Source organism: Oncorhynchus gorbuscha, linkage group LG20 (genome assembly GCF_021184085.1).
Source record: "Oncorhynchus gorbuscha isolate QuinsamMale2020 ecotype Even-year linkage group LG20, OgorEven_v1.0, whole genome shotgun sequence".
In the NCBI taxonomy this organism is placed as follows: domain Eukaryota; kingdom Metazoa; phylum Chordata; class Actinopteri; order Salmoniformes; family Salmonidae; genus Oncorhynchus; species Oncorhynchus gorbuscha.
Window position 1 is genome coordinate 20,144,524 of NC_060192.1, and position 24,062 is coordinate 20,168,585.

Below are 24,062 nucleotides of genomic sequence, written 5' to 3' on the forward strand. Positions count from 1 at the left end.
CTCCCTAGTCTTGGTCCTTGTTCTTTTTATACCAACGTAATGAATATTTCATATAAAAAAACATAAATATTCATTTTAACGGTTTCGCACAGTAGTTATTACCGGTATTTCTTACAATAAATAAATAAAAAATACTCATTATAATTTCTGCATAACCAATCCCCGAAATAATCTCATACATCCTCAGACACTTAAACACACACACTTAGGATTATTTACACTGCTAACAAACTAATTTATAATCAGAACAATAGTAAGCCAATGCCTTATCTCCTTTGTTGATTATCTGTCCAGAGCTACTACAGTATCATTACTATGGCGAAGAGAACTCCTCAACCTGTGATAAAGGCCTATGTGAGAGATATAATAGACATCGTTGTGTCTCATTGTATTTACTTACATGATAAAAAGACACATCATTCGCAAACACTGACAATTGCTGTAGAAGTCTGTTTAGCAAAGACGGTGACTAAGTTTCCCGTGTCAGATAAAGTCATGGGAAGCAGCCATTATGATTCCATAATACTGTTTAAGGGACTTTTACATGAGGTATGAGGTGGATGAATATGACACGCTCTGATCTCTGAAAGACTGATATTAAATAAATCTCTCAAATGAGCCATTTCCATTCCTCTTCCTGTTGAAATGTGGGAATAATAAAAAGACACAATGAGCCCTTCAGCCGTCAAAAGGAGAGGAAAGTATCCTTGGTACGATTCTGGTTCCAGTCAGACACCTGAAGGCAATCTCTCTTAGCTGTAACTCAACACTGTCACTATTATCGAAAGCTGCCACCTCAGTGGTGTCATAACTGATGGGTAGAGACATCCTAAAAAGGAGAGTGTCAAGATTTACAACTACAACACATGTACTATGTGTCTCACACAAAGAAGAAACAAGCTGAATAAAGCCAGGTATAAGTTAGACTTCTCTTTTCACTTGACCTCTGACTCATCTGGAATGATCTAGGGAAAGGACTCACTGACCAATGACTCTGCCATTCACATCAACTTCATATCATACAAATCCTTTTAGCTATGAAGGACATTCTGGTCGCTAAGTGGAGCCAACATGAAAACACGCCCAATGACGTGAACCTACCAGAAGAGCTAAATGCCTTCTATGCTCGCTTTGAGGCAAGCAACACTGAACCATGCATGAGAGCACCAGTTGTTCCGGACGACTGCGTGATCATGCTCTCCGTAGCTGATGTGAGTAAGAGCTTTAAACAGGTTAACATTCACAAGGTTGCATGGCCAAGTGGATTACCAGGATGCATACTCAGGGGTGGTGAGTGGTCAGACTTCAGCCACCCAAGTCATAGACTGTTCTCTCTGCTACCACACGGCAAGTGGTACCAATGCAACAGGTTTAGAACCAACAGGACCCTGAACAGCTTCTACCCCCAAGCGATAAAACTGCTAAATAGTTAGTTAAATAGTTAACAAAAGGGGGACTCATCACATAAACTGCTGCTACTATTTACTATCTATCCTGTTGCCTAGTCACTTTATTCCTAATTATATGTACATATCTACCTCAATTACCTTGTACCCCTGCACATCGACTCGGTACAAGTTATTGTTACGCATTGTGTATTTATTATTACTTTTCTATTATTTCTCTATTCTTTCTCTCTGCATTGTCGGGAAGGGCCTGTAAATAAGCATTTCACTGTTAGTCTACACCTGTTGTTTGCGAAGCATATTTACAAGTAAAATTCGATTTGACACACCCCCTCAGACTTATTTAACTCTGGCTGAGACTGGCTGACACCATGTTGAAAATGAGCTTAATTAATGTAGCAGCAAAACACAAGCATCCCTGCTCATGCCCTTTGTACTGCTACTTCTCATTATTAGTTCCACTCCAGCGGCCCCATGCTCAAGAACAAGCAGCGTCTCTAATGATGGACATGTCCCCCTCCTCCTCTCCACCACTGGTCTCGGGTCAGTGCCCCGGCACCTCTAGGGACAGAGAGGAGTAGTCTACACGTTAAAGGACCATGTTAAGTCTGCTTTAAAACAAACCCCCAGACTCACTTCATTAGCAGGAACAAGTCAGTTAGAGGATGTGCCTCAGTTTGGAGTAGTTTAAAAACTGAGGAGAGAAAAGTATTATCTCGGGAGTTGTGAGCGGAGTGACTTCAGAAAAACCATTTGTTCTCCCTAATGTTTCTTGTGTGTTTATTTTTGGGGTGCAAACATTGCAGACAGTCGTGTTTATCTCAGCGTTAGGGAACTGTCTGTTACCTACGTAAACAAACATTGCAGACAGTCGTGTTTATCTCAGAGTTAGGGAACTGTCTGTTACCTACGTAAACAAACATTGCAGACAGTCGTGTTTATCTCAGCGTTAGGTAACTGTCTGTTACCTACGTAAACAAACATTGCAGTCAGTCGTGTTTATCTCAGCGTTAGGGAACTGTCTGTTACCTACGTAAACAAACATTGCAGACAGTCGTGTTTATCTCAGAGTTAGGGAACTGTCTGTTACCTACGTAAACAAACATTGCAGACAGTCGTGTTTATCTCAGCGTTAGGGAACTGTCTGTTACCTACGTAAACAAACATTGCAGACAGTCGTGTTTATCTCAGAGTTAGGGAACTGTCTGTTACCTACGTAAACAAACATTGCAGACAGTCGTGTTTATCTCAGCGTTAGGGAACTGTCTGTTACCTACGTAAACAAACATTGCAGACAGTCGTGTTTATCTCAGAGTTAGGGAACTGTCTGTTACCTACGTAAACAAACATTGCAGACAGTCGTGTTTATCTCAGAGTTAGGTAACTGTCTGTTACCTACGTAAACAAACATTGCAGACAGTCGTGTTTATCTCAGAGTTAGGGAACTGTCTGTTACCTACGTAAACAAACATTGCAGACAGTCGTGTTTATCTCAGAGTTAGGTAACTGTCTGTTACCTACGTAAACAAACATTGCAGACAGTCGTGTTTATCTCAGAGTTAGGTAACTGTCTGTTACCTACGTAAACAAACATTGCAGACAGTCGTGTTTATCTCAGAGTTAGGTAACTGTCTGTTACCTACGTAAACAAACATTGCAGACAGTCGTGTTTATCTCAGAGTTAGGGAACTGTCTGTTACCTACGTAAACAAACATTGCAGACAGTCGTGTTTATCTCAGAGTTAGGTAACTGTCTGTTACCTACGTAAACAAACATTGCAGACAGTCGTGTTTATCTCAGAGTTAGGTAACTGTCTGTTACCTACGTAAACAAACATTGCAGACAGTCGTGTTTATCTCAGAGTTAGGTAACTGTCTGTTACCTACGTAAACAAACATTGCAGACAGTCGTGTTTATCTCAGAGTTAGGGAACTGTCTGTTACCTACGTAAACAAACATTGCAGACAGTCGTGTTTATCTCAGCGTTAGGTAACTGTCTGTTACCTACGTAAACAAACATTGCAGACAGTCGTGTTTATCTCAGCGTTAGGGAACTGTCTGTTACCTACGTAAACAAACATTGCAGACAGTCGTGTTTATCTCAGAGTTAGGGAACTGTCTGTTACCTACGTAAACAAACATTGCAGACAGTCGTGTTTATCTCAGAGTTAGGGAACTGTCTGTTACCTACGTAAACAAACATTGCAGACAGTCGTGTTTATCTCAGAGTTAGGGAACTGTGTTACCTACGTAAACAAACATTGCAGACAGTCGTGTTTATCTCAGCGTTAGGTAACTGTCTGTTACCTACGTAAACAAACATTGCAGACAGTCGTGTTTATCTCAGAGTTAGGTAACTGTCTGTTACCTACGTAAACAAACATTGCAGACAGTCGTGTTTATCTCAGCGTTAGGTAACTGTCTGTTACCTACGTAAACAAACATTGCAGACAGTCGTGTTTATCTCAGAGTTAGGTAACTGTCTGTTACCTACGTAAACAAACATTGCAGACAGTCGTGTTTATCTCAGAGTTAGGGAACTGTCTGTTACCTACGTAAACAAACATTGCAGACAGTCGTGTTTATCTCAGCGTTAGGGAACTGTCTGTTACCTACGTAAACAAACATTGCAGACAGTCGTGTTTATCTCAGCGTTAGGTAACTGTCTGTTACCTACGTAAACAAACATTGCAGACAGTCGTGTTTATCTCAGCGTTAGGTAACTGTCTGTTACCTACGTAAACAAACATTGCAGACAGTCGTGTTTATCTCAGAGTTAGGTAACTGTCTGTTACCTACGTAAACAAACATTGCAGACAGTCGTGTTTATCTCAGAGTTAGGGAACTGTCTGTTACCTACGTAAACAAACATTGCAGACAGTCGTGTTTATCTCAGAGTTAGGGAACTGTCTGTTACCTACGTAAACAAACATTGCAGACAGTCGTGTTTATCTCAGCGTTAGGGAACTGTCTGTTACCTACGTAAACAAACATTGCAGACAGTCGTGTTTATCTCAGAGTTAGGTAACTGTCTGTTACCTACGTAAACAAACATTGCAGACAGTCGTGTTTATCTCAGAGTTAGGGAACTGTCTGTTACCTACGTAAACAAACATTGCAGACAGTCGTGTTTATCTCAGAGTTAGGGAACTGTGTTACCTACGTAAACAAACATTGCAGACAGTCGTGTTTATCTCAGAGTTAGGGAACTGTTACCTACGTAAACAAACATTGCAGACAGTCGTGTTTATCTCAGAGTTAGGGAACTGTCTGTTACCTACGTAAACAAACATTGCAGACAGTCGTGTTTATCTCAGAGTTAGGTAACTGTCTGTTACCTACGTAAACAAACATTGCAGACAGTCGTGTTTATCTCAGCGTTAGGGAACTGTCTGTTACCTACGTAAACAAACATTGCAGACAGTCGTGTTTATCTCAGAGTTAGGGAACTGTCTGTTACCTACGTAAACAAACATTGCAGACAGTCGTGTTTATCTCAGCGTTAGGGAACTGTCTGTTACCTACGTAAACAAACATTGCAGACAGTCGTGTTTATCTCAGAGTTAGGTAACTGTCTGTTACCTACGTAAACAAACATTGCAGACAGTCGTGTTTATCTCAGAGTTAGGGAACTGTCTGTTACCTACGTAAACAAACATTGCAGACAGTCGTGTTTATCTCAGATTTAGGGAACTGTCTGTTACCTACGTAAACAAACATTGCAGACAGTCGTGTTTATCTCAGAGTTAGGGAACTGTCTGTTACCTACGTAAACAAACATTGCAGACAGTCGTGTTTATCTCAGCGTTAGGTAACTGTCTGTTACCTACGTAAACAAACATTGCAGACAGTCGTGTTTATCTCAGAGTTAGGGAACTGTCTGTTACCTACGTAAACAAACATTGCAGACAGTCGTGTTTATCTCAGAGTTAGGGAACTGTCTGTTACCTACGTAAACAAACATTGCAGACAGTCGTGTTTATCTCAGAGTTAGGGAACTGTGTTACCTACGTAAACAAACATTGCAGACAGTCGTGTTTATCTCAGAGTTAGGTAACTGTCTGTTACCTACGTAAACAAACATTGCAGACAGTCGTGTTTATCTCAGAGTTAGGGAACTGTCTGTTACCTACGTAAACAAACATTGCAGACAGTCGTGTTTATCTCAGAGTTAGGGAACTGTCTGTTACCTACGTAAACAAACATGGTTTAGGGTAATAAAATGACTATGGAAGATTCACTTTTCCATATTAGACTAATTCAATGGAAAAATACTCAAAAATGTACAAAGACTTAAAAAAGTTTATTTACACATCAGGAAAATATCATCCAAATATCATCCAATGAACTCTTGGTTACAGATCAGGGTAACCAAGAGACATGAAAGTTGTGAAACAGCAGTGACAAGGACAAACAGGATTTACAGCACTTGATAAGGGAGGTGTGAGTGCTGTCATATTTGGGTACTATAGGGATCAGCATCTCTGGCTTTACAGCACTCTGTTAGTTGACAGAAGATTGGGTAGTCCAGGTGAGACAGAGGTAAGAAGTCAACATGAACACTTAAACACCAGACGATCCCATAAGACTTTCCAGTGTAATGAAGCAGCTGCAGTGTAAATGGATGGAGAGATATTTGGGTTCTGCCAAATGCATCTGTATCAGAGGCTAATGGGAGCAGCTGTAGGATGATAGGCTCGTTGTCATGGCTGGAATGGAATGAAAGGAGCAGAGTCAAATACGTGGTTTCTATATGTTTGATACCGTTCCATACCAACCATGTGTATGTGACAAATAAAATTTGATTTGATTTATTCCATTACAATGAGCCTATCCTCCTATAGCTCCTCCCACCAGCCTCCACTGAGTTGTGTATACATGAGAGCATAGGACATATCAAATTCTCGCTAGATAAACAAACAAAAAGGAATAGCATATTAAATAAAAGCGTGAAAAGGTGTTTTGAAGGTTTTACGCGATCCGGCCATTGACATGAAGGCTATAAATATTGTATGCATAGAGAAGAATCCTCCTTTTGAAGTCTTGTGAGAGCTAAGACAGAGGAAGAAAGGGAGGGGAGACGGTAATTACTGGTGGAAATGCTCTTTGACAGATTGTTCTATTAAAGTAGGAGGTTGTTCAAACAAACACAGCTAACCTCTAACAGCACTGGTCTCCACCTATCAATGACAAGAACATTCTCACCTGAAGAAACACTTCCCCTTGACAAACAAGACACTTACTGGGAGCCAATCACATGATGGAAAAACCTGTATGCTCCTTATAATGCAAGTTTGTCTATGAAAACTTTTATGCTCCGTATAACGCTACAGAGTTGGTCTAAGAAAAAGACGGGTCATTTTGAACGAGAGAATATTGAATGGTAATAAGTCGCAAAGTGCTAGTTTCTAATGAATGATTCAAAACCCGAAGACGTATTTTCAGTGTGGATCGTCAAAACACTGTGGTGTCACATACTACCGCCATATCGACCACAGAAAACAGGCAAATTATCCAAATTTACTCAACTACTAATCTCTGAACATGTCTACTGATGACAATGGGCTGAGGATTCTGGGTAAAACTCCGGCTCTCTCATCAAGTGTTGAGAGCTGCGAGCCGGGCAGCTTCTCCACGCAGGGCTAGCCCCAGGGCAGCCTATCATCTCCAGTGACACCAGAGGGAGGGTGGAACCTCACCCCTCTGCCTGGCCAGGGCTGTGCATGGGGATGTAAGGGATGAGACGACAAGATGGAGAGCAGTGCTGTTACTAGCCCAGTCTACTAGGTCCAACTCCATCTTTGATCACTGGCCACTGACCTCCATGTTTCCGAGATATGGGGAAGGAGTGGGAGGGGGGCCGGGGGCGGCGGGGAGAGCACATCAAGTACACATCCTTCCCAAAGTAAAACAGGGTTAATTGTATTTAACAATATGCACTCTTAACCCCCCCTCTGATTAGAACGAGCATCACATCTGCCTGCCGCCCGGGCTCGGTTCCTCATTACTGTGGAATCTCATTTACAATCAGCCCCCATGGGAGACACAGCTTCAGTTTGAAACACTTTCTATCCCTCTCTTCCTACCTCATACTCCACTCTCTCTTTCTCTCAGTCTACAATATTGGAAGTCCTCATCTAAGAGTCATTTTTTTTCTCCCACATGCAGCATGGAAATTGCTTTACACTGCCAATTAAAATAACATACATTTAGATTGTTTCCCCTCAGTCAGTGAGGATATGTATGTGTTGCTCTCTAATGGCAGAAGTAGACCTAAAATAAGGCTGACATGCCAAGCCCCCCCCCCCCCCTCCTGTTTTTGCCTAACAGAATAACACACACGTGTTTGGAAATGTAGTAAAAAATGAGGAAAATAAGGAGGTTAAACTTATGGGTCTGTCAACTCAAGAGAAAAGGTTAGATCCATCTCCACACACTCAACTTTCTCTCTGAATAAACCATATTCATATCAGTGGGGTTTCAAATGTATATTCAAAACCTTTATTTGTATTTTTTTAATTAAAAGGTTGTGGTATAATTCATTTAAACCTATAAATAACGCTTGGCAATAGGTGACAAGTAAAAATAAAGAAAATTGTCCATCTAGTCCAAGCAGGCGCACAAGTGTTGCAGGTAAAGTAACCCCGGCTCTCCACAAGCCTGTCCTATAGTCCTAGAGGAGGGGGGAGTCGCAGAATGTACAAGGACCCTGCAGTATCCTCTTGATCCAGTCTGGGTCTGCAGTGAGGAGGGTGGAGGGACACAGGGGAGGGGGCACACTAAATAATGAAGCTAACATCGAGTATTTTATCAGATTCATCTGTTCAATCGCAAATCACCTGCTCCACTATTGGAGCAGTAAACAGACAACAGATTGATCACTCAGTAATGTTAGGCTTATCTAAAATCATATATGCTGACAGTCTGACAACTAGTAAAAACTAAGCCTGAGAAAAATTCTCAAGTACTTTCTTATATTGTGTCAACGCTGAATAAGAAGATATGCTGATCAGAGAGCAGGATGAGAGTGAGCTGCCAGTTAATACCTGCCCTGGAGAGAGAAAGAGGACGACGGAGTGACTGTCAGAGAGGTAGAGAGATGGAAAGTGACTAGCTGCTTACCCTCAGGCACTGGCAGTCTGGCGATGCTATCCTGCAGCAGGCAGCGTCTGTACGCGAGTGTCTGGCACGCCTGGTAGGACAACACACACCTAAAAGAAACGGGCGTACTTCAGATGAGCACTAACACTGTAGGAGGGATATCTCAATAGTGGCTTCCTCTCCTCGTCTCCTTCCCTTCATTTGCAATGACTGGGAGGGGGGAAAAAAACAGAAGAGGTGAACGCAAATTCCTGGCTGACATCCTTACTCAACACATCAATAGGAGATGGGGAGAGGAAACCACTTTAGACTATTGAAATGTGCTGTGGGACATAGAGGCTGCAGACTGTCCCAACCTGTCCGCCAGGGGCAGCATATTCCATCCAACTACTGAGCGGTATGGTGGGATAGAGGAGGACAGGAGCACATCAAAAGGTGGTTCTGTGATAATAAGCAAACAGTCAAAGAAAAAAGCATTTAGCTACTGTGTGTGGAGTCACTCGTCAGTGTCAGCCCAGTGTCTGTGGACCTTTGGAGACTTCTCCTTCTGCTTCGTATTGTTCAGAATTCAGAGGCTTATGCGCCCTAGTTTATACCGAGGAAATCTCAGACAATGTGATACGGTGGCATTCATCAGTAAATGCAATTAACTAATGACTAATTATCAATTATGAAAATAATATGGAAGGTCTAAGAATTAGAAACCCTGGATTTACATGACAGGAATCAGGTGATTGGTGGTTGAAATATTGAAGAAAGGGTTGATGGCAATTACCTGAGCCACATGTGTCCGTTGGAGCAGACAGCCTGCTTGCGGTCTGTGAAAGGCAGCACCTCCTTACACAGACTACAGTACTCAGGGAATGTCTGCTTGTTCATCTTCTTCTGGATGTGACCTATCAGGACCTGGGGGTGCAGAGAGCAAGACGTGTTGAATCATGCACAACAACAGGGTACGGCGAATGTTCAAACAGTCGTCTATTGCTCAGGCTTATAGCTCTGGAATGGGACAACTGAAGAGCTAACCTGTGCAGCCCTGTCCTCATACGTGGGGTCGCTGGTGAGGAAGTCACAGACACCCCGCGTGGGGATACTGGTGTTCTCAGTGATCCAGGTGTGAAGGTACACCTCCCCCAGAACCCTCTTCATGTGCTCCCTGGTCAGGTGGGCCTCCACCGCCTCGATCCAAGCTATCACCTCCCCCGTCTGCTCCTCCAACGCCCGGGCCTCTGGGTCCTGCAGCTTCGACACCACCTCCTCTTCCCCTCCTCCACCCTCTCCCACGACGCCCCCCTCCTCATCCTTCACAAACACCTTGGAATCCTCGTGTGTGGGGCGCCAACGTGCCTCCACAGGGGCCTTCTGCAGGGACTGGTAGAGCACGCGCACCAGGAAGAGTTTTAACCTCCACAAGTAGGGGGAGCCTGTGTTGTGTACCTTGTCGTCCAACTCCTCCTGCAGCAGGGCCGGGATGCGTTTGTCCCTCAGCACCCTCCAGCGCACCAGGTCCAGCAGGTCAGTCTGTTTGAACAGGCTCTGGACCGGGGACTCCAGCAACTCTGCCGCCGCGTCATTGGGTGTCTTCAGGGTCACAAACTGGACCTGGTAGGGCCTAGAGACCGGGTGCTGACCATTGGTCATCCCCTCAGTACTGACCAGGGCCAGGTACGCCCCGTGGGGGCTGACCGCCATGCCGTGTATCCTCCGACCTGCCAAACCCTCTGGCAGCACGATCTCCTCCTGCTTAAAGGCCACGGCCATATCAGTAAAGATGGGTGTGAGCTTCTTGACCGTCCCGTCCATGGAACAGGTGTAGATGGAGCTGCCCTGGCGGCTGGCTGTCATGGAGACGATGGGGGTGGAGTGCAGGCCCGTGACGTGTGAGTTGTGCACGTTGAGGCCCGCCTTAGAGATGAGCAGCAGGCACCAGAAGAGGTAGGAGCCCCTGGCCGCCACCACCAGGCTACAGTTACAGTTCTGTTTGGGGTGGAACAGGGAGATACACTTGATGTTGTGTACAGGGATCTGGTCTGACTCCTGCCAGAGGACCACTGGCTGGCGCAGGGTGAAGTAGCCCTTCACCGCCTTCAAGTTGACGGGTAGGATCTTGACGGGCCCTAACTTGCTGCCCACGATCAGGCCGCTCATCTTGCGCCCGCTGTGCTCGTACTCCCACCAAGCCAGCACGCTGGGGGACAACACCCCAGACTGGATGGTGTTACAGGACAACACAGAGTCCTTCCCCAGAATGGGCAGGCAAAACTGCCACACCACCAGGTCTCCGTTCTCCATCAGCACGGCCAGCAGCACCGTTCCCACGTCTTTACACTCGTTGTTGGTCTGGACGTGCTGCGTGGTGCACACACTGGACCACTCCATCCGTACAGGGGTCTGCATGCGGTAGCGCCTCTGAAGCTCAGCCAGGTCCAGGAGGTTAGCCTTGGGGGGCTGCCCACCCGGCACGGAGTAGCCTCTGCTCTCCAGGCTCTCTCCATACAGCTGGGTCAGGTCAGCTACCATAGTCCACTGTAGACGCTTGGTGCTGCTGTGGATGGTCAGCCGGTGGTCCAGGGTGAGGGAGGCTAGGAGGCACCGGCCATTGGCGTCACAGCCCAGGGGGGACCAGCTGGTGTACAGGATGCCCTTGTGGACGCCCACGGTGGGGTTGAGCACTCTGTCCAGCATGAAGGACTGGCTCGTCGCAGGGTCACTGGAGCTGGAGAACTTGTCTTTGGCCCTCAACAGCTCTTCTGCTGGACCTACCTGGTGGACAAACAAAACAAATGTTAGTCATAAGTCATCTCATTTGATGGGGAGAAAATAAAAGCAACTTCTAAATAATATCTCAAATCCAAAACGTTTTGCATCAACATGAACCTAGATTGCTAGCTTAGATTGCTAGCCTGTCCAATATATAGTATGTTTGGCAATGGGATAAATTGTTAATTGCAGGCATCAGTCAAAAAGTAAACACATCAGGCAGGTGCTAGATACTTTTGGTCATGTAGTGTATGTGGACACCTGCTCGTCAAATATCTCATTCCAAAATCATTGGCATTAATATGGAGTTGGTCCCCCTTTGCTGCTATAACAGCTTCTGTATGGACCTCGCTTTGTGCATGGGGGCATTGTCATGCTGAAACAGGAAATGGCATTCCCCAACTGGTGCCACAAAGTTGGAAGCACAGAATCGTCTAGAATGTCATTCCATGCTGTAGCGTTAAGATTTCCCTTCACTGGAACTAAGGGGCCTAGCCCGAACCATGAAAAACAGCCCAAGACCATTATTCCTCCTCCACCAAACTTTACAGTTGGCACTATTCAGTTGGGCAGGTAGCGTTCTCCCAAGCATCCGCCAAACCCAGACTACCAGATGGTGAAGAGCGATTCATCACTACAGAGAACGCCTTTCTACTGCTTCAGAGTCCAATGGCGGTGAGCTTTACACCACTCCAGCCGACACTTGGCATTGCTCGGCCATGGAAACCCATTACATGAAGCTCCTGACAGTTCTTGTGCCGACGTTGCTTCCTGATGCAGTTTGGAACTCGGTAATGAGTTTTGCAACCGATGACAAACTATTTTTACGCACTACACGCTTCAGCACTCGGCAGTCTCGTTCGGTGAGCTTGTGTGACCTACCACTTCGCGGCTGAGACCTTGTTGCTCCAAGATGTTTCCACTTCACAATAACAGCACTTACAGTTGACAGGTCTAGCCGGGCAGAAATTTGACGAAATGATTTGTAAAAAAAACTACAGAAAGGTGACATCCTATGACGGTGCCACGTTGAAAGTCACTGAGCTTTTCAGTAAGGCCATTCTACTGCAAATGTTTGTCTATGGAGATTGCATGTCTGTGTGTTTAATTTTATACACCTGTCAGCAACTGGTGTGACTGAAATTGCAAAGTCCACTAATTTGAAGGGGTGTCCACATACTTTTGTATATGTAGTGTGTATATTCTGACTCTGCCCCTTTTTAACAAACAGGGTATCTTTTGACTGGCAGCAAACGTTTACTACAGGCTGTGGTGGTACGTCTACCATCTCTTCACTAGCATCACTTGTTTTCTCAATTCTTTTAAATTACCTCCGCATAGGAATTCGATTGACCGCTCTAACTTTTGCCAACTCGATCTCCTTCACCCTTACAGGGCACTCCTGGAACTCAGGATCATGATCCCCACCACAATTGCAACACAGTCATCCTTCTACACACCGTTTTTCAGTATACTCTTTCCATCTGCACACACTAGAGACACGGCCAAATCATTTACAATTCTTACAACAATGGTTTGGGGACGAAAGCTCTTACATTTAAATGTTTTATTTAACCAGGCAAGTCAGTTAAGAACAAATTCTTATTTACAATGACGGCCGACCCCGGCCAAACCTTAACGATGCTGGGCCAATTGTGCGCCGCCCTATGGGACTCCAAATCACGACCGGTTGTGATACAGCCTGGAGTCAAAACAGGGTCTGTAGAGACGCCTCCAACACTGAGATGCAGTGCCTTAGACTGCTGCGCCAATCGGGAGCATAACCAAGCTTCACATGTGTAGGCATTTGCTCTTTATCAAAAAACAACTTATTCACCCATCAGGGTCAGACGGCAGGCAACCACACCGGGAATTCTCTTCAGGTATTCAACCTGAACATCCGTCGTCACCCCTGAGATTACTCCATTGATGGGCGCTCTACTCCGAAGTTCAAAACACAACTTCTGTTGCTCGGATTATATTGAGGCTCATTTGCAATCTTCCACTGTTCTTCAGAAATATAATTAATCAAAAATAAGACCACTCCTGGTCACTGACAGACTCCACTTTCCCCAGCGCATACTTCACCATTTGACACCTCAAACCGGGTTTCCCCACATATGCAGCCTTACTCAACAAACGCATCCCAACAAGAAGCGATTCATTGTCATTCATACACTTATCCTCCACTCCAATGTCCTTTTTTGTTCCAGTTTTCGATACTACTGTTGTCCCTTCAGAACATTCGTCTTCACCAACTTTGCTCAACGCGCTGCTTGATTCCAACTCAGCATCCACTTCCTCCATCTTTTCCTGAACTGAAACCGTAGTCCTCACAGAGGTTGTATTTGACTAACATCTATTGAAAAAGTATGGATTTCAGCAAACAAAGAAATACAGTCAATTACAGAGGACAAACATGGGCACAAGGTAGGCATTTCATCATTTACATTTTTTAAAGTATTGACCTTGGGCAAATGGTTTTAGAAGTGGGGGGGGCATAATATATATTTTTTAAATGATACAGTTGGATAAACACTCCAAAATAGCCCTACCCGACCACTCAGACGTTGCCACATTTTGAATCACATTCCGATGATAAAACTGGGGGGGGGGGTCAAATGCAATTTCAGAATGTGGAGGGGAAATGTCCCCATCCCCAGTGAAAGTTGCACCCCTTTTAGGAGATAGATTCCACAAAGCCTGGTCTCTGCTCCACTCCGTTGGTGAAGTCATCAGAAACGTCATTCAGCAAGGAGTGGAGTTTAGTCCTCTACCCCTGTGAATGAACTCAGCTGGAGCCCCTCCTATGAGACAGGTAAAAACAACTTCACAACTTCTATTTTGGTAATGCACGGTTTTGAGGTATGGAATGAACGCAAAGGCAAGCTTGCTAGCTAGCTACATGTGTGAAAGATTCACCTTCAGTTCACAGACTTGGTCCGGCACGGGAATGGAGGTCCGGTGCAACACCAAGTCTTGCTTATTGCCGTGAACATCGCACACAACCTCCATCAAAGAAATACCACTTGTGCTAGAGGCCGAGATTCGGTGGTCCTCAGACCACGTGAGCGGCTCCAGGCCGCTGACCGGACTCAGTAGCTTTATCACCGGATCCCTCTTCACGACTGGCCCGAGTGCTGCCCAGGGATCATTCTCCCGTTCGGCTTCGGTAAGTTGTCCTACCGCTACCCTATCCGGAGCGCGATTTGGGCTGCAAGCGGCCATTTTCCATGTGAAACATAAAACAACGCGTCACCACAGAGTTTCTGAACCGTCACTACGGCGAGGAGGAGGGACATCTCATACCACTAGGAAAAAGATCCGCAAAGCTTCAGTGTAGAGATCGGTTGCAGTGCAGAGATCACTAATGTATTATGCCTAAATTAAGGTAGAGATAGCTAGATAACATCAGCAAGTTTGATATCCAGCCATGAGTATGTATCTGTCTTGATTTAGTCCACGAGTTGGGAATATTGTTTATGGTAGAATATGAAGTATTACAATGTGTCATAATACAAATAGTGATAAAGGTTTAGATAACCGCATTACTGTCTCTGGATGGTATTTGGTATTTATTAGGATCCCCGTTAGAAAAATAAATAAACATGTGTTTTATTACCCTACCAACTAACCCTATACTTATTAAAACCCACCACCGTATTCCATTACTAACCCAATCTGATTCTACCCCAGGCCAACAGCATGAGAGAAATTTGTGCATTTTTATTAGGATCCCTATTAGCTAACGCCGTAACATTAGCTAATCTTCCTGGAGTCTAATACTAATTAATAAGACATTACAAACGATTCCAAATTAAGACTTTACAAACATTTAACAAGTAGACAATACAGACAATTAAAATACCTGACAGGAAACACATTTAACATTCAGTTGATGCGTTCTATTTCCTGTCCAGTAATATGGTCACATTAGATGCGCTTTAATTTTCTCCTTGAAGGTGGATTTACTTTTTGCCTGAGAAATATGGATTGGTAAAGAGTTCCATTCAGCTATGACTCTATATAAAACTGTAGATTTAAGGCGATTTTGTCCTTGTCTTGGGTTGTCTTAGATGCCCTGAATTTACCTGTCTGGTTTGGTGGTTATGCGTGTTGCTAGTATGAACTAACTGGCCTGAAAAATCTTGTGGTTTTTTGAAAGATATAACATCCCTAAAGAAAATCAGAAGACTGGATAGTCATTTGTTTTCAACGTGAAGCCATGAGAGATTTTGATGCATTTGGATAATATTAATACGGTTAGAGCAATGAAGAGATAATCTGACTGCCCTGTTTTGAGCTTTTTTAAATATCTTTCTTTGCTGCAGATGACCATATAACTGGACAGTACTCTAAGTGTGATAGGACCAGGGATTGACCATATAACTGGACAGTACTCTAAGTGTGTTAGGACCAGGGGTTGACCATATAACTGGACAGTACTCTAAGTGTGATAGGACCAGGGATTGACCATATAACTGGACAGTACTCTAAGTGTGATAGGACCAGGGATTGACCATATAACTGGACAGTACTCTAAGTGTGATAGGACCAGGGATTGACCATATAACTGGACAGTACTCTAAGTGTGATAGGACCAGGGATTGACCATATAACCAGACAGTACTCTAAGTGTGATAGGACCAGGGATTGACCATATAACCAGACAGTACTCTAAGTGTGATAGGACCAGGGATTGACCATATAACTGGACAGTACTCTAAGTGTGATAGGACCAGGGATTGACCATATAACTGGACAGTACTCTAAGTGTGTTAGGACCAGGGGTTGACCATATAACTGGACAGTACTCTAAGTGTGATAGGACCAGGGATTGACCATATAACTGGACAGTACTCTAAGTGTGATAGGACCAGGGATTGAATCACCTGATTCAGAGTGCTAGATGTTACATACTCTGAACATTTTCTTGTAACAGCAATTCATTAATCAAATCAAATATATTTGTCACATGCAAGAGGTGTAGACCTTACAACCCCTTAACCAACAATGCAGTTTTAGGAAAATACCACAAAAAAAGTGATAGATAAGAATAACATCTATGTGTTCTGACCATGATACAGCTGCGTCCAACATTTTTTTTAACCTTTAAAAAGCAAGTCAGTTAAGAACGAATTCTTATTTTCAATGACGGCCTAAGAACAGCGGGTTAACTGCCTGTTCAGGGGCAGAATTACAGATTTGTACCTTGTCAGCTCAGGGATTTGAACTTGCAACCTTCCGGTTACTAGTCCAACTCTCTAACCACTAGGCTACCCTGCCGCCCCGACATGACACCTAGTAGTTTTTTTTTTCACTTGCTCTACATGCGTTCTATTCATCAACAAATTACATTGGGTATCATCAGCAAGCAACCTGGGGCGGCAGGTAACATAGTGGTTAGAACGTTGGACTAGTAACCGAAAGGTTGCAAGATCGAATCCCCAAGCTGACAAGGTAAAACATCTGTCGTTCTGCCCCTGAACAAGGCAGTTAACCCACTGTTCCTAGGCCGTCATTGAAAATAAGAATTTGTTCTTAACTGACTTGCCTAGTTAAATAAAGGTAAAATAAATAAAAATAGATGTAATCTTGAACCAAAAACAATACATTTTGTTTTAGAAATGTTCAACACCATTTTGTTCATATCAACCCACTCAGGCAGCATTCTCAGTTCACTACTCAGTACATCTGTCAGCTCATTACATTCTGATGCTGCGCTATACATTGTAGAGTCATCAACATACATTGCCACTCTTGCTTTGTTCATAACTGAAGGTAAATCATTAGTAAAGATAGAGTACAGCAGTGGGCCTAAGCAGCTTCCTTGAGGAACACCAAAGTGTATATCTTTACTGTTTGAAAAGCTGCCATTAAAGAACACATTTGCCTTCTCCTGGATGGATAGCTTTCCATCCAGGATAGAGCTGCAGACATGAAACCATAACATTTGAGTTGACCTAGTAACAGTTCATGATCAATTACATCAAAAGCAGCACTGAAGAGACACTACCACTCAACACACCCTGTAACTCTTCTGAAGTCAAATCTCGTACTCACAAGTACTTCTCTGCAGCTGCCACCACAACATCTATTTTCTGTGACTTGCGTACCATCTCTGCAGTACAGTTGATAACCATTGCTATGAACGATAAGAAGCCAACCTTACTGAAAAATACTGTATATCACTCATTGGCATATCCCTCTGTTCTGGAACAGGTCTACTGACCCTGGCCACCTGAACCTGCCTCTCTGACCCTGGCCACCTCAACCTGCCTCTCTGACCCTGGCCACCTGACCCTGCCTGTCTGACCCTGGCCACCTCAACCTGCCTCTCTGACCCTGGCCACCTCAACCTGCCTCTCTGACCCTGGCCACCTCAACCTGCCTCTCTGACCCTGGCCACCTCAACCTGCCTCTCTGACCCTGGCCACCTCAACCTGCCTCTCTGACCCTGGCCACCTCAACCTGCCTCTCTGACCCTGGCCACCTCAACCTGCCTCTCTGACCCTGGCCACCTCAACCTGCCTCTCTGACCCTGGCCACCTCAACCTGCCGCCTCTTTTACCGGACAACTCTGATCCCCAGAAACATGGGCACCCCTACAGTTGACAATGTTTTCCACCAAAATTACACATTCCTCTGTTCCATGTGTTCCTGCACACTTCCCACATCTTGGAATTTCCCTCCTACACACTGCTGCAACATGCCCATAAACGTGACACCTGTAACACTGCAGTGGATTCGGCACAAAACCTCTAACAGAATAACTCATATATCTTAACATGACTTTGTCAGGTAAAGACCCTGAATCTAAGCTCAAAAGAACAGACTGTGTCACCTCTGTTTCACAACGCTACTGTAGAAATGTGCTGTATCACCAATGGCAGGCATTATAGTGACATACTCTTAATAAATAATGAGTTTTTCCTTACCTGACAAGCGAGACATCAGTCATTTAATCTGCCTAGTGGGCTTTGCGAAGGACACCTAGTGGGATCATTAATTGTGAAAATATGAAAACTCTCTGTAGATGTGGACTCTGGTTCATGTCTCTCTGAGACCACTCCGTATGTGTTGTGAGATGAGACACTAAACACTCCTGGACAGGGCAAAGGGCAAACTGCTGTGGTCTCCTGAAGTGCAGAGAGCTACAGAGACAGACAGTGATTTGTTGCAGCCCTACAGTACAGTAAAACGTCTCTCATCAGAGCCACAGCCTGACTCTCACTGAGGTGACAGTGGGATTTCACCAGGCACAGTTATTTGTCACAAAACAAATTGTTACAAATCTGTGAGACAAATATAGAATAGCGCACCGACTGTGTCTTAATCTCACATTTTCTGTCTTTTGTTTCGATAATCGAAATGAATAAATAAATTGACGGACCTTGGTATGTTTCATTCGTAATGAAGCGTGTAGCATATGAATATTGCAGACACCTGCTGTGTGTCTTTGGTGGGTTTTGACTTGGGATGATCCCAGCTAGGGATGTAGGCGAATGTCGGATTAAACATTCATCGAACGCTGTCACATTAACTCACTTCACTTTCTGTCATCACGTGTGGCGGAAGCCTGGTCCAGAAGGGACAAAGCCCTCGTCCTTCCTTCCATTCTTGTTTGACAGTGAGTTTATTCCAAAGTCTATATGGTATTAATGTACTTATATATAGTGTGAGGCTTAAGGTTACGGACATGGATGGGGTCAGCAAAGGTCAATTCACACCATTGCCAATTTCCACCTGCTGTCATTGTATCCTGTAGTTCTTACCTTTAAACCCCCCCAAACCCTCAGTAGACTACAATCCCGTGTTATGTGCTTGTGTACAGCATCAGTGGAGGTGGTTGCCTGTACGTTGTCGGAACCCCACAGTGATGTTTTGATGCATGGTTCACCATACGTGTTTGAATCATTCAGTCTCACAGTCACCTCCCAGGGGGGAGCTGCTGCAGCGCATTACCGGCTACACACAATCGCGGCTGTAATCATCATGACGATAATGAAACGCATTTAGAGCACATCGGCGTGGGTCATTCGGCTCAGGAGACCGAGGAGATGTTAGCTAGTGGGACGGCAGCCGCGAGGCGGCTCGACCGGGTGCTCAGGACCCTGCCGGTATCCCAGTGGAGACTGGCACGTCGGAGATTAGCGGTCATAGCGGTGGGCTTTGCTCACCTTGAGTGCCGTCAACTGTGAAAGTCTTACCTGACAGGTGTTGCTCTCAATCAGTGCTCCTCTGCCCCCCATGCTGTCCTTGGGGGGAAGTCGGGGGCCAGGCAAGCCACCCCATCCTTTCCCTGACGTCTACCATGGTAGGTAGGCCACTGAAACACACTGGGAGACCCTTGGTACCTACTATAAATCCCCTTTCAATGAGAAATCAAGGATTTCTCTTCTGTGAGAACCAGAACCACAACACTCAGTCTGGTTATTTTAAGGTGTTAAGTCACCCCAGAAGAGGGCAAGGTGACACAGTGTCATGATTTGTTGTAGGCCTATTTTACCTGTGAGCCTGGTTTGAATGAGTGTGTAAAATGTGAAAAACCTTAATGATAAAGTTGTTGGCTGTAACAATAATATTTTGTCTGCTATGCATGACTTCTCTCATTCAGCCAGCAGGTTTCATATTCCCTTACCTTACATCTAGAGACAACGTACACCTAGAAACTTTACAGTTAGCCATGGATTAGGCCTTGCAATTGATATTTGTGTCGTTTGGGAATGTTTCTTTGAAGCATACAGTACCAGTCAACGTTTGGACACACCTACTCATTCAAGGGTTTTCCTTTATTTTTACTATTTTCTACATTGTAGAAAAGTGGTGAAGACGTAAAAAGGATCAAATAACACATATGGAATCATGTAGTAACCCAAAAAGTGTTAAAAGCAGCCAACAAGTGCTCAGCATATGTGGGAACTCCTTCAAGGCATACCTCACGAAGCTGGTTGAGAGAATGCTAAGAGTGTGCAAAGCTGTCATCAAGGCAAAGGGTGGCTACTTTGATGTATCTCAAATATAAAATATATTTTGATTTGTTTAACACTTTCTTGGTTACTTCATGATTCTATATGTGTTATTTTACAGTTTTGATATCTTCACTATAATTTTACAATGTAGAAAATAGTAAAAATAAAGAAAAATCCTTGAATGAGTAGGTGTGTCCAAACTTTTGACTGGTACTGTAGATAACTATAGACGTTTGATGATGAGTTATATGTGCTCTGCAAGAGCTATTATTGTGTAGTGTGTTTGTATCTCTCACTAGGAACTGTAGCTTATTAAAGGAAACATGAAAATTGATTGGAAAAAATAGTTCCTGGGAGACTAACGAGCAATTCTATATATCCACAGTGATAATGGCTGAATTATTCATTGTGTGTAATGATTAATTAAAAAATGCCTCAGGTCCTGTGGCAGGTACAGGCTGCTGAGGCACACACTGGCATGCCCAGACGATGTGCTAAACATCTCTCTCCTCTCTGTCTCCCCTTCTCCTTCTCTCCCTCTCTCTCTCTGTTCTCCCTCTTGGTTCTCTACCCCTCATGCCCTCCTTCAGTGACTGCCGACCTAAATTCAAATCATTGCTCCCTTAACTGCAAAACATGAGTCATTTTAATTGCAATAATCTACGTAATCGTCTCCCTTTTAATCGTCTGTCTATTATAATTCCTTTTATAGGCTTCCAAGTAAATGAACACTCTTAACTCCAATCATTTGTCTTACATGCTGGACAGCATGAATTTGGGAATGTGTCTTTATTGTCATTTTTATCACAACTCTATGACGGCACACATTGTTCAGTTTCTTTTTTGTCTGTCCAATAATCTCAATTGTGTCCCAATGTTTTCAGAGCCTGGTGGTTGTTCGTTGCTGACAGGGCCACGTGTGACGTGGCTGTGGCTGTCCTGTTGCCTTTCCCCTGCCCTGGTCTTGGCAGCTGGTGGTAGGCAGGCCATGCCCAGTGGCTATGCAAGGGGAGGGCCGGGGTCCAGGCCTCTGTTTGGGCCCTGCTAATGGAATGGGACTGGACCGCCCACATGGCACTTGTGGGAACACTGGGGCTCTGGAGGTTGGCACACAGACCCACCAGTCTCCCGTTAGATATTGAACAGGACAAGGCCAGACGCGTGGGCTCGCCCATTACCCGCCCAGCATTATGGATCCGTTTGGTGAGTAGAGATAACAAAGATAGAGGCCTGTGCATGCCTACTCTAAGGACACCCTGAAGAAGTCAATATACTTGTACAGAAGCTGCTACAAGCACAATTAAAGGACAAATGTCGTCATTTGTTTGCCATTTTTGTTATGCGTTCACTGACCATGCTCCTCTAACTTACAATTTACCAAACCATCAGGTTCAGTGAAACAACAACTGAGAGGATGACCTTTAGTTGGAGGTCAAGGAAAAGTTGGTCTGCCAGGAACCATGAGAGGCTAACCTAATGTACAGATTTAGAGAACAGCCAGGCTCTGTGATGGGAAGGCAATGAGATGGACAGGGGGAGAGCAGTACCCCACCACTATCCCACTCTGGCACGGGCTCTTTCTGGCTCTGATCTGTGCATCATATGACTAGGCCGGGTTGGGGGGGGGGAGCCACATGGGATAGCAGGAAAGAGGAAGGAGGGAGGGTGTGTGTGTGTGACGGGGCTACAGTACAGTCAGAATGACTGCCCCGAGCTAATGCTTACCCTCTAGATTACCTTTGTGCTCCTTACTGTACCACACATGCAGTTGAAAACAGATCTAAAATGATCTCTTCAGGGTGACACCTGCAATTTGTAACGCAGACCTAAAACAGAGAACGAGAAGAGGTCATTCATATGAAGTCAGCAGAAGCATACAGCTTGACCCAATCCTGCCCTTGTTTCCTCCTAATATATACCGTTAAGAAGTGAGGCCAGACTTTTAAACACTTCACTCACTGAACTCTTCTCCTCCTCCTCCTCCTCCTCCTCCTCCTCCTCCTGCACCAACCACCTCCCTGGAACTGGAACAAAAGCCACCGCCACCTCCCCATCTCCCGCTTTTCCGTTTTATTGGTGACAGCTGCCGCGAAACAAACTGGGGAGAGAGAGAAATGACGTGTCAGTGGAAGGTCCTTTAGCCCGCGCTGCTAATCTGTCACACGGCGTTTGTTGTTTACCATTCCTCACTGCTCGCTCGCTGACTGGCCGGCAGTGCGCACGCCGCCGTAATGGCGACAGATGCTGACCCGCAGAAGTGTGAATCTTGCCGATTTTTCTCCCTGCTGTCAACCTGTAAATTACAGCTATCGGGAGTAATTAGACCCAATAAAAGCCTTCCAAGGTTCACCCCCCCCTAGCCCTGCCACACACACACACCGTTGGCCTGACAGTGACCTGAGAGTGAGGGATTATGGGATGGACTGCAGGCACTGACCAGTCACTAAATGACACACCATGTGTCACTCCTCTGATTTTTCTAGACATTTGTCTGGCAAAATGGTTAGGAAGGTCAATGCCCTTGTATAAATAGTAGCCAACAGTGTTTATGATACAATCATTCCAAAAGATTTGAAAGATTGTGCTTAAAACCTAGTACTGTACTGTAAGTCGATGTTGAAATGATGGGGTTCCATGGACCTTGTAAGTAGCCTCTTAGCAGGGATCTTCAGTAGAACTCTGTCTGGTCTTCGAGTGCTTTAGTACCAGTAATAGCAGACCTTCTGACAACAAAAAAGTTTTACCTAAACTTGCAGAGGTGAATCTGACTTGGTCTAGATGTAACAGTATAATTTTAAACCGTCCCCTCGCCCATATCCGGGCGCGAACCAGGGACCTTCTGCACACATCAACAACAGTCACCCTCGAAGCATCGTTACCCATCGCTCCACAAAAGCTGCGGCCCTTGCAGAGCAAGGGGAACTACTACTTCAAGGTCTCAGAGCAAGTGACGTAACCGATTGAAACGCTATTTAGCGCGCACCGCTAACTAAGCTAGCCGTTTCACATCCGTTACATAGAGTTTGAACCTCTACCAACACTCTGTGCTTGTTGATCTGAGTGAGGCCTGTATGCACAGATCAGTCCATGGACAGTGACTGTTCCTCTCAGGGCCATCCTCTCAGACTGTAGTTCCCAGTGCCCTCTCCTTGCCCTGGCATCCATGTACAAGCCGGCTGCACCACAGTTCCCACCACTACCAAACATGCTCTTAAAAGCAGGGGCGGTGCCCCTTTAAGTAAAACACCTAATATGAAAGGTCACACAGCCAGGTCTTGTCATCCTCTCCCTGCCTCTCTGTCCTCCTTCTCCTCTTCCCCCTCCTCCCTTTGCTATCCCTCAGCGCCCACTTCCTGACCATCAGAGCCAATCGCTTTCCAGCCTCACCTCCTCCGCTACCAATCTGTCACCCGGGCACGGGGGGATGCCACCCCGCCGGCCGCCTTCCGTACACTGCAGTAATGGCTTCTGGCAGCCCCAGAAAGATAAGTAACCGGCAGAAAAACGACAGAGAGAGAGGGAGGGAAAGGGAGGGATGGGTAAGGGGCAGTTAGTTGAAGACCCACTCTCACTTTCAAACGGCCCCCTCCTCCTCTGCCATTATTCGACCCCCGTCCCCCTCGTCTCACCCTGCTTCGGCCCAGTCGCTTTGCGCGATACTTCAGTGAATAAATGAGTCGTTTTAATCCGACTGACAAGCTGGCATTCCCCAGCCCTGGCCTCCATCTGTACTGGCGGCCAGCACAGCAGCAGGCCCCAGGCAGCCCGGTGTGCCAATCCAACACACAGCTTATCCTGGCTGTAGCTTCAGGGACAGAAGGG

The 24,062-nt window shown here is 45.1% G+C and overlaps 1 protein-coding gene and 1 long non-coding RNA gene across 5 annotated transcripts; one reads left to right on the forward strand and one right to left on the reverse strand.

The window, feature by feature from the left end:
- Positions 1-5,691: 5,691 nt before the first annotated feature.
- On the reverse strand, positions 5,692-14,534 carry LOC124007120 (general transcription factor 3C polypeptide 4-like). 4 transcript variants are annotated; one of them, XM_046317440.1, is made up of 6 exons: positions 14,191-14,329; positions 13,824-14,075; positions 9,535-11,271; positions 9,284-9,414; positions 8,530-8,618; positions 5,692-8,145 (listed from the first exon to the last, which is right to left on the reverse strand). In XM_046317440.1, the coding sequence occupies exons 2-6, from the start codon at positions 13,845-13,847 to the stop codon at positions 8,081-8,083; spliced, it is 2,046 nt and encodes a 681-aa protein (XP_046173396.1). In that variant the 5' UTR covers positions 13,848-14,075; positions 14,191-14,329; the 3' UTR covers positions 5,692-8,080. The 4 variants fall into 4 exon arrangements, 2 of the variants coding, with proteins under 2 accessions (XP_046173396.1, XP_046173395.1); XR_006833876.1 differs by lacking the exon at positions 13,824-14,075 and adding an exon at positions 8,865-8,949 and having other exon boundaries at positions 8,085-8,145; positions 8,530-8,718; positions 14,191-14,534; XR_006833877.1 differs by lacking the exon at positions 13,824-14,075 and adding an exon at positions 8,865-8,949 and having other exon boundaries at positions 8,128-8,145; positions 14,191-14,534.
- On the forward strand, positions 13,950-18,598 carry LOC124007121. Its single transcript, XR_006833878.1, has 3 exons — positions 13,950-14,086; positions 14,197-14,440; positions 17,491-18,598. It is a non-coding gene; the product is annotated as an uncharacterized LOC124007121 (long non-coding RNA).
- The last annotated feature ends 5,464 nt before the right edge of the window (positions 18,599-24,062 follow it).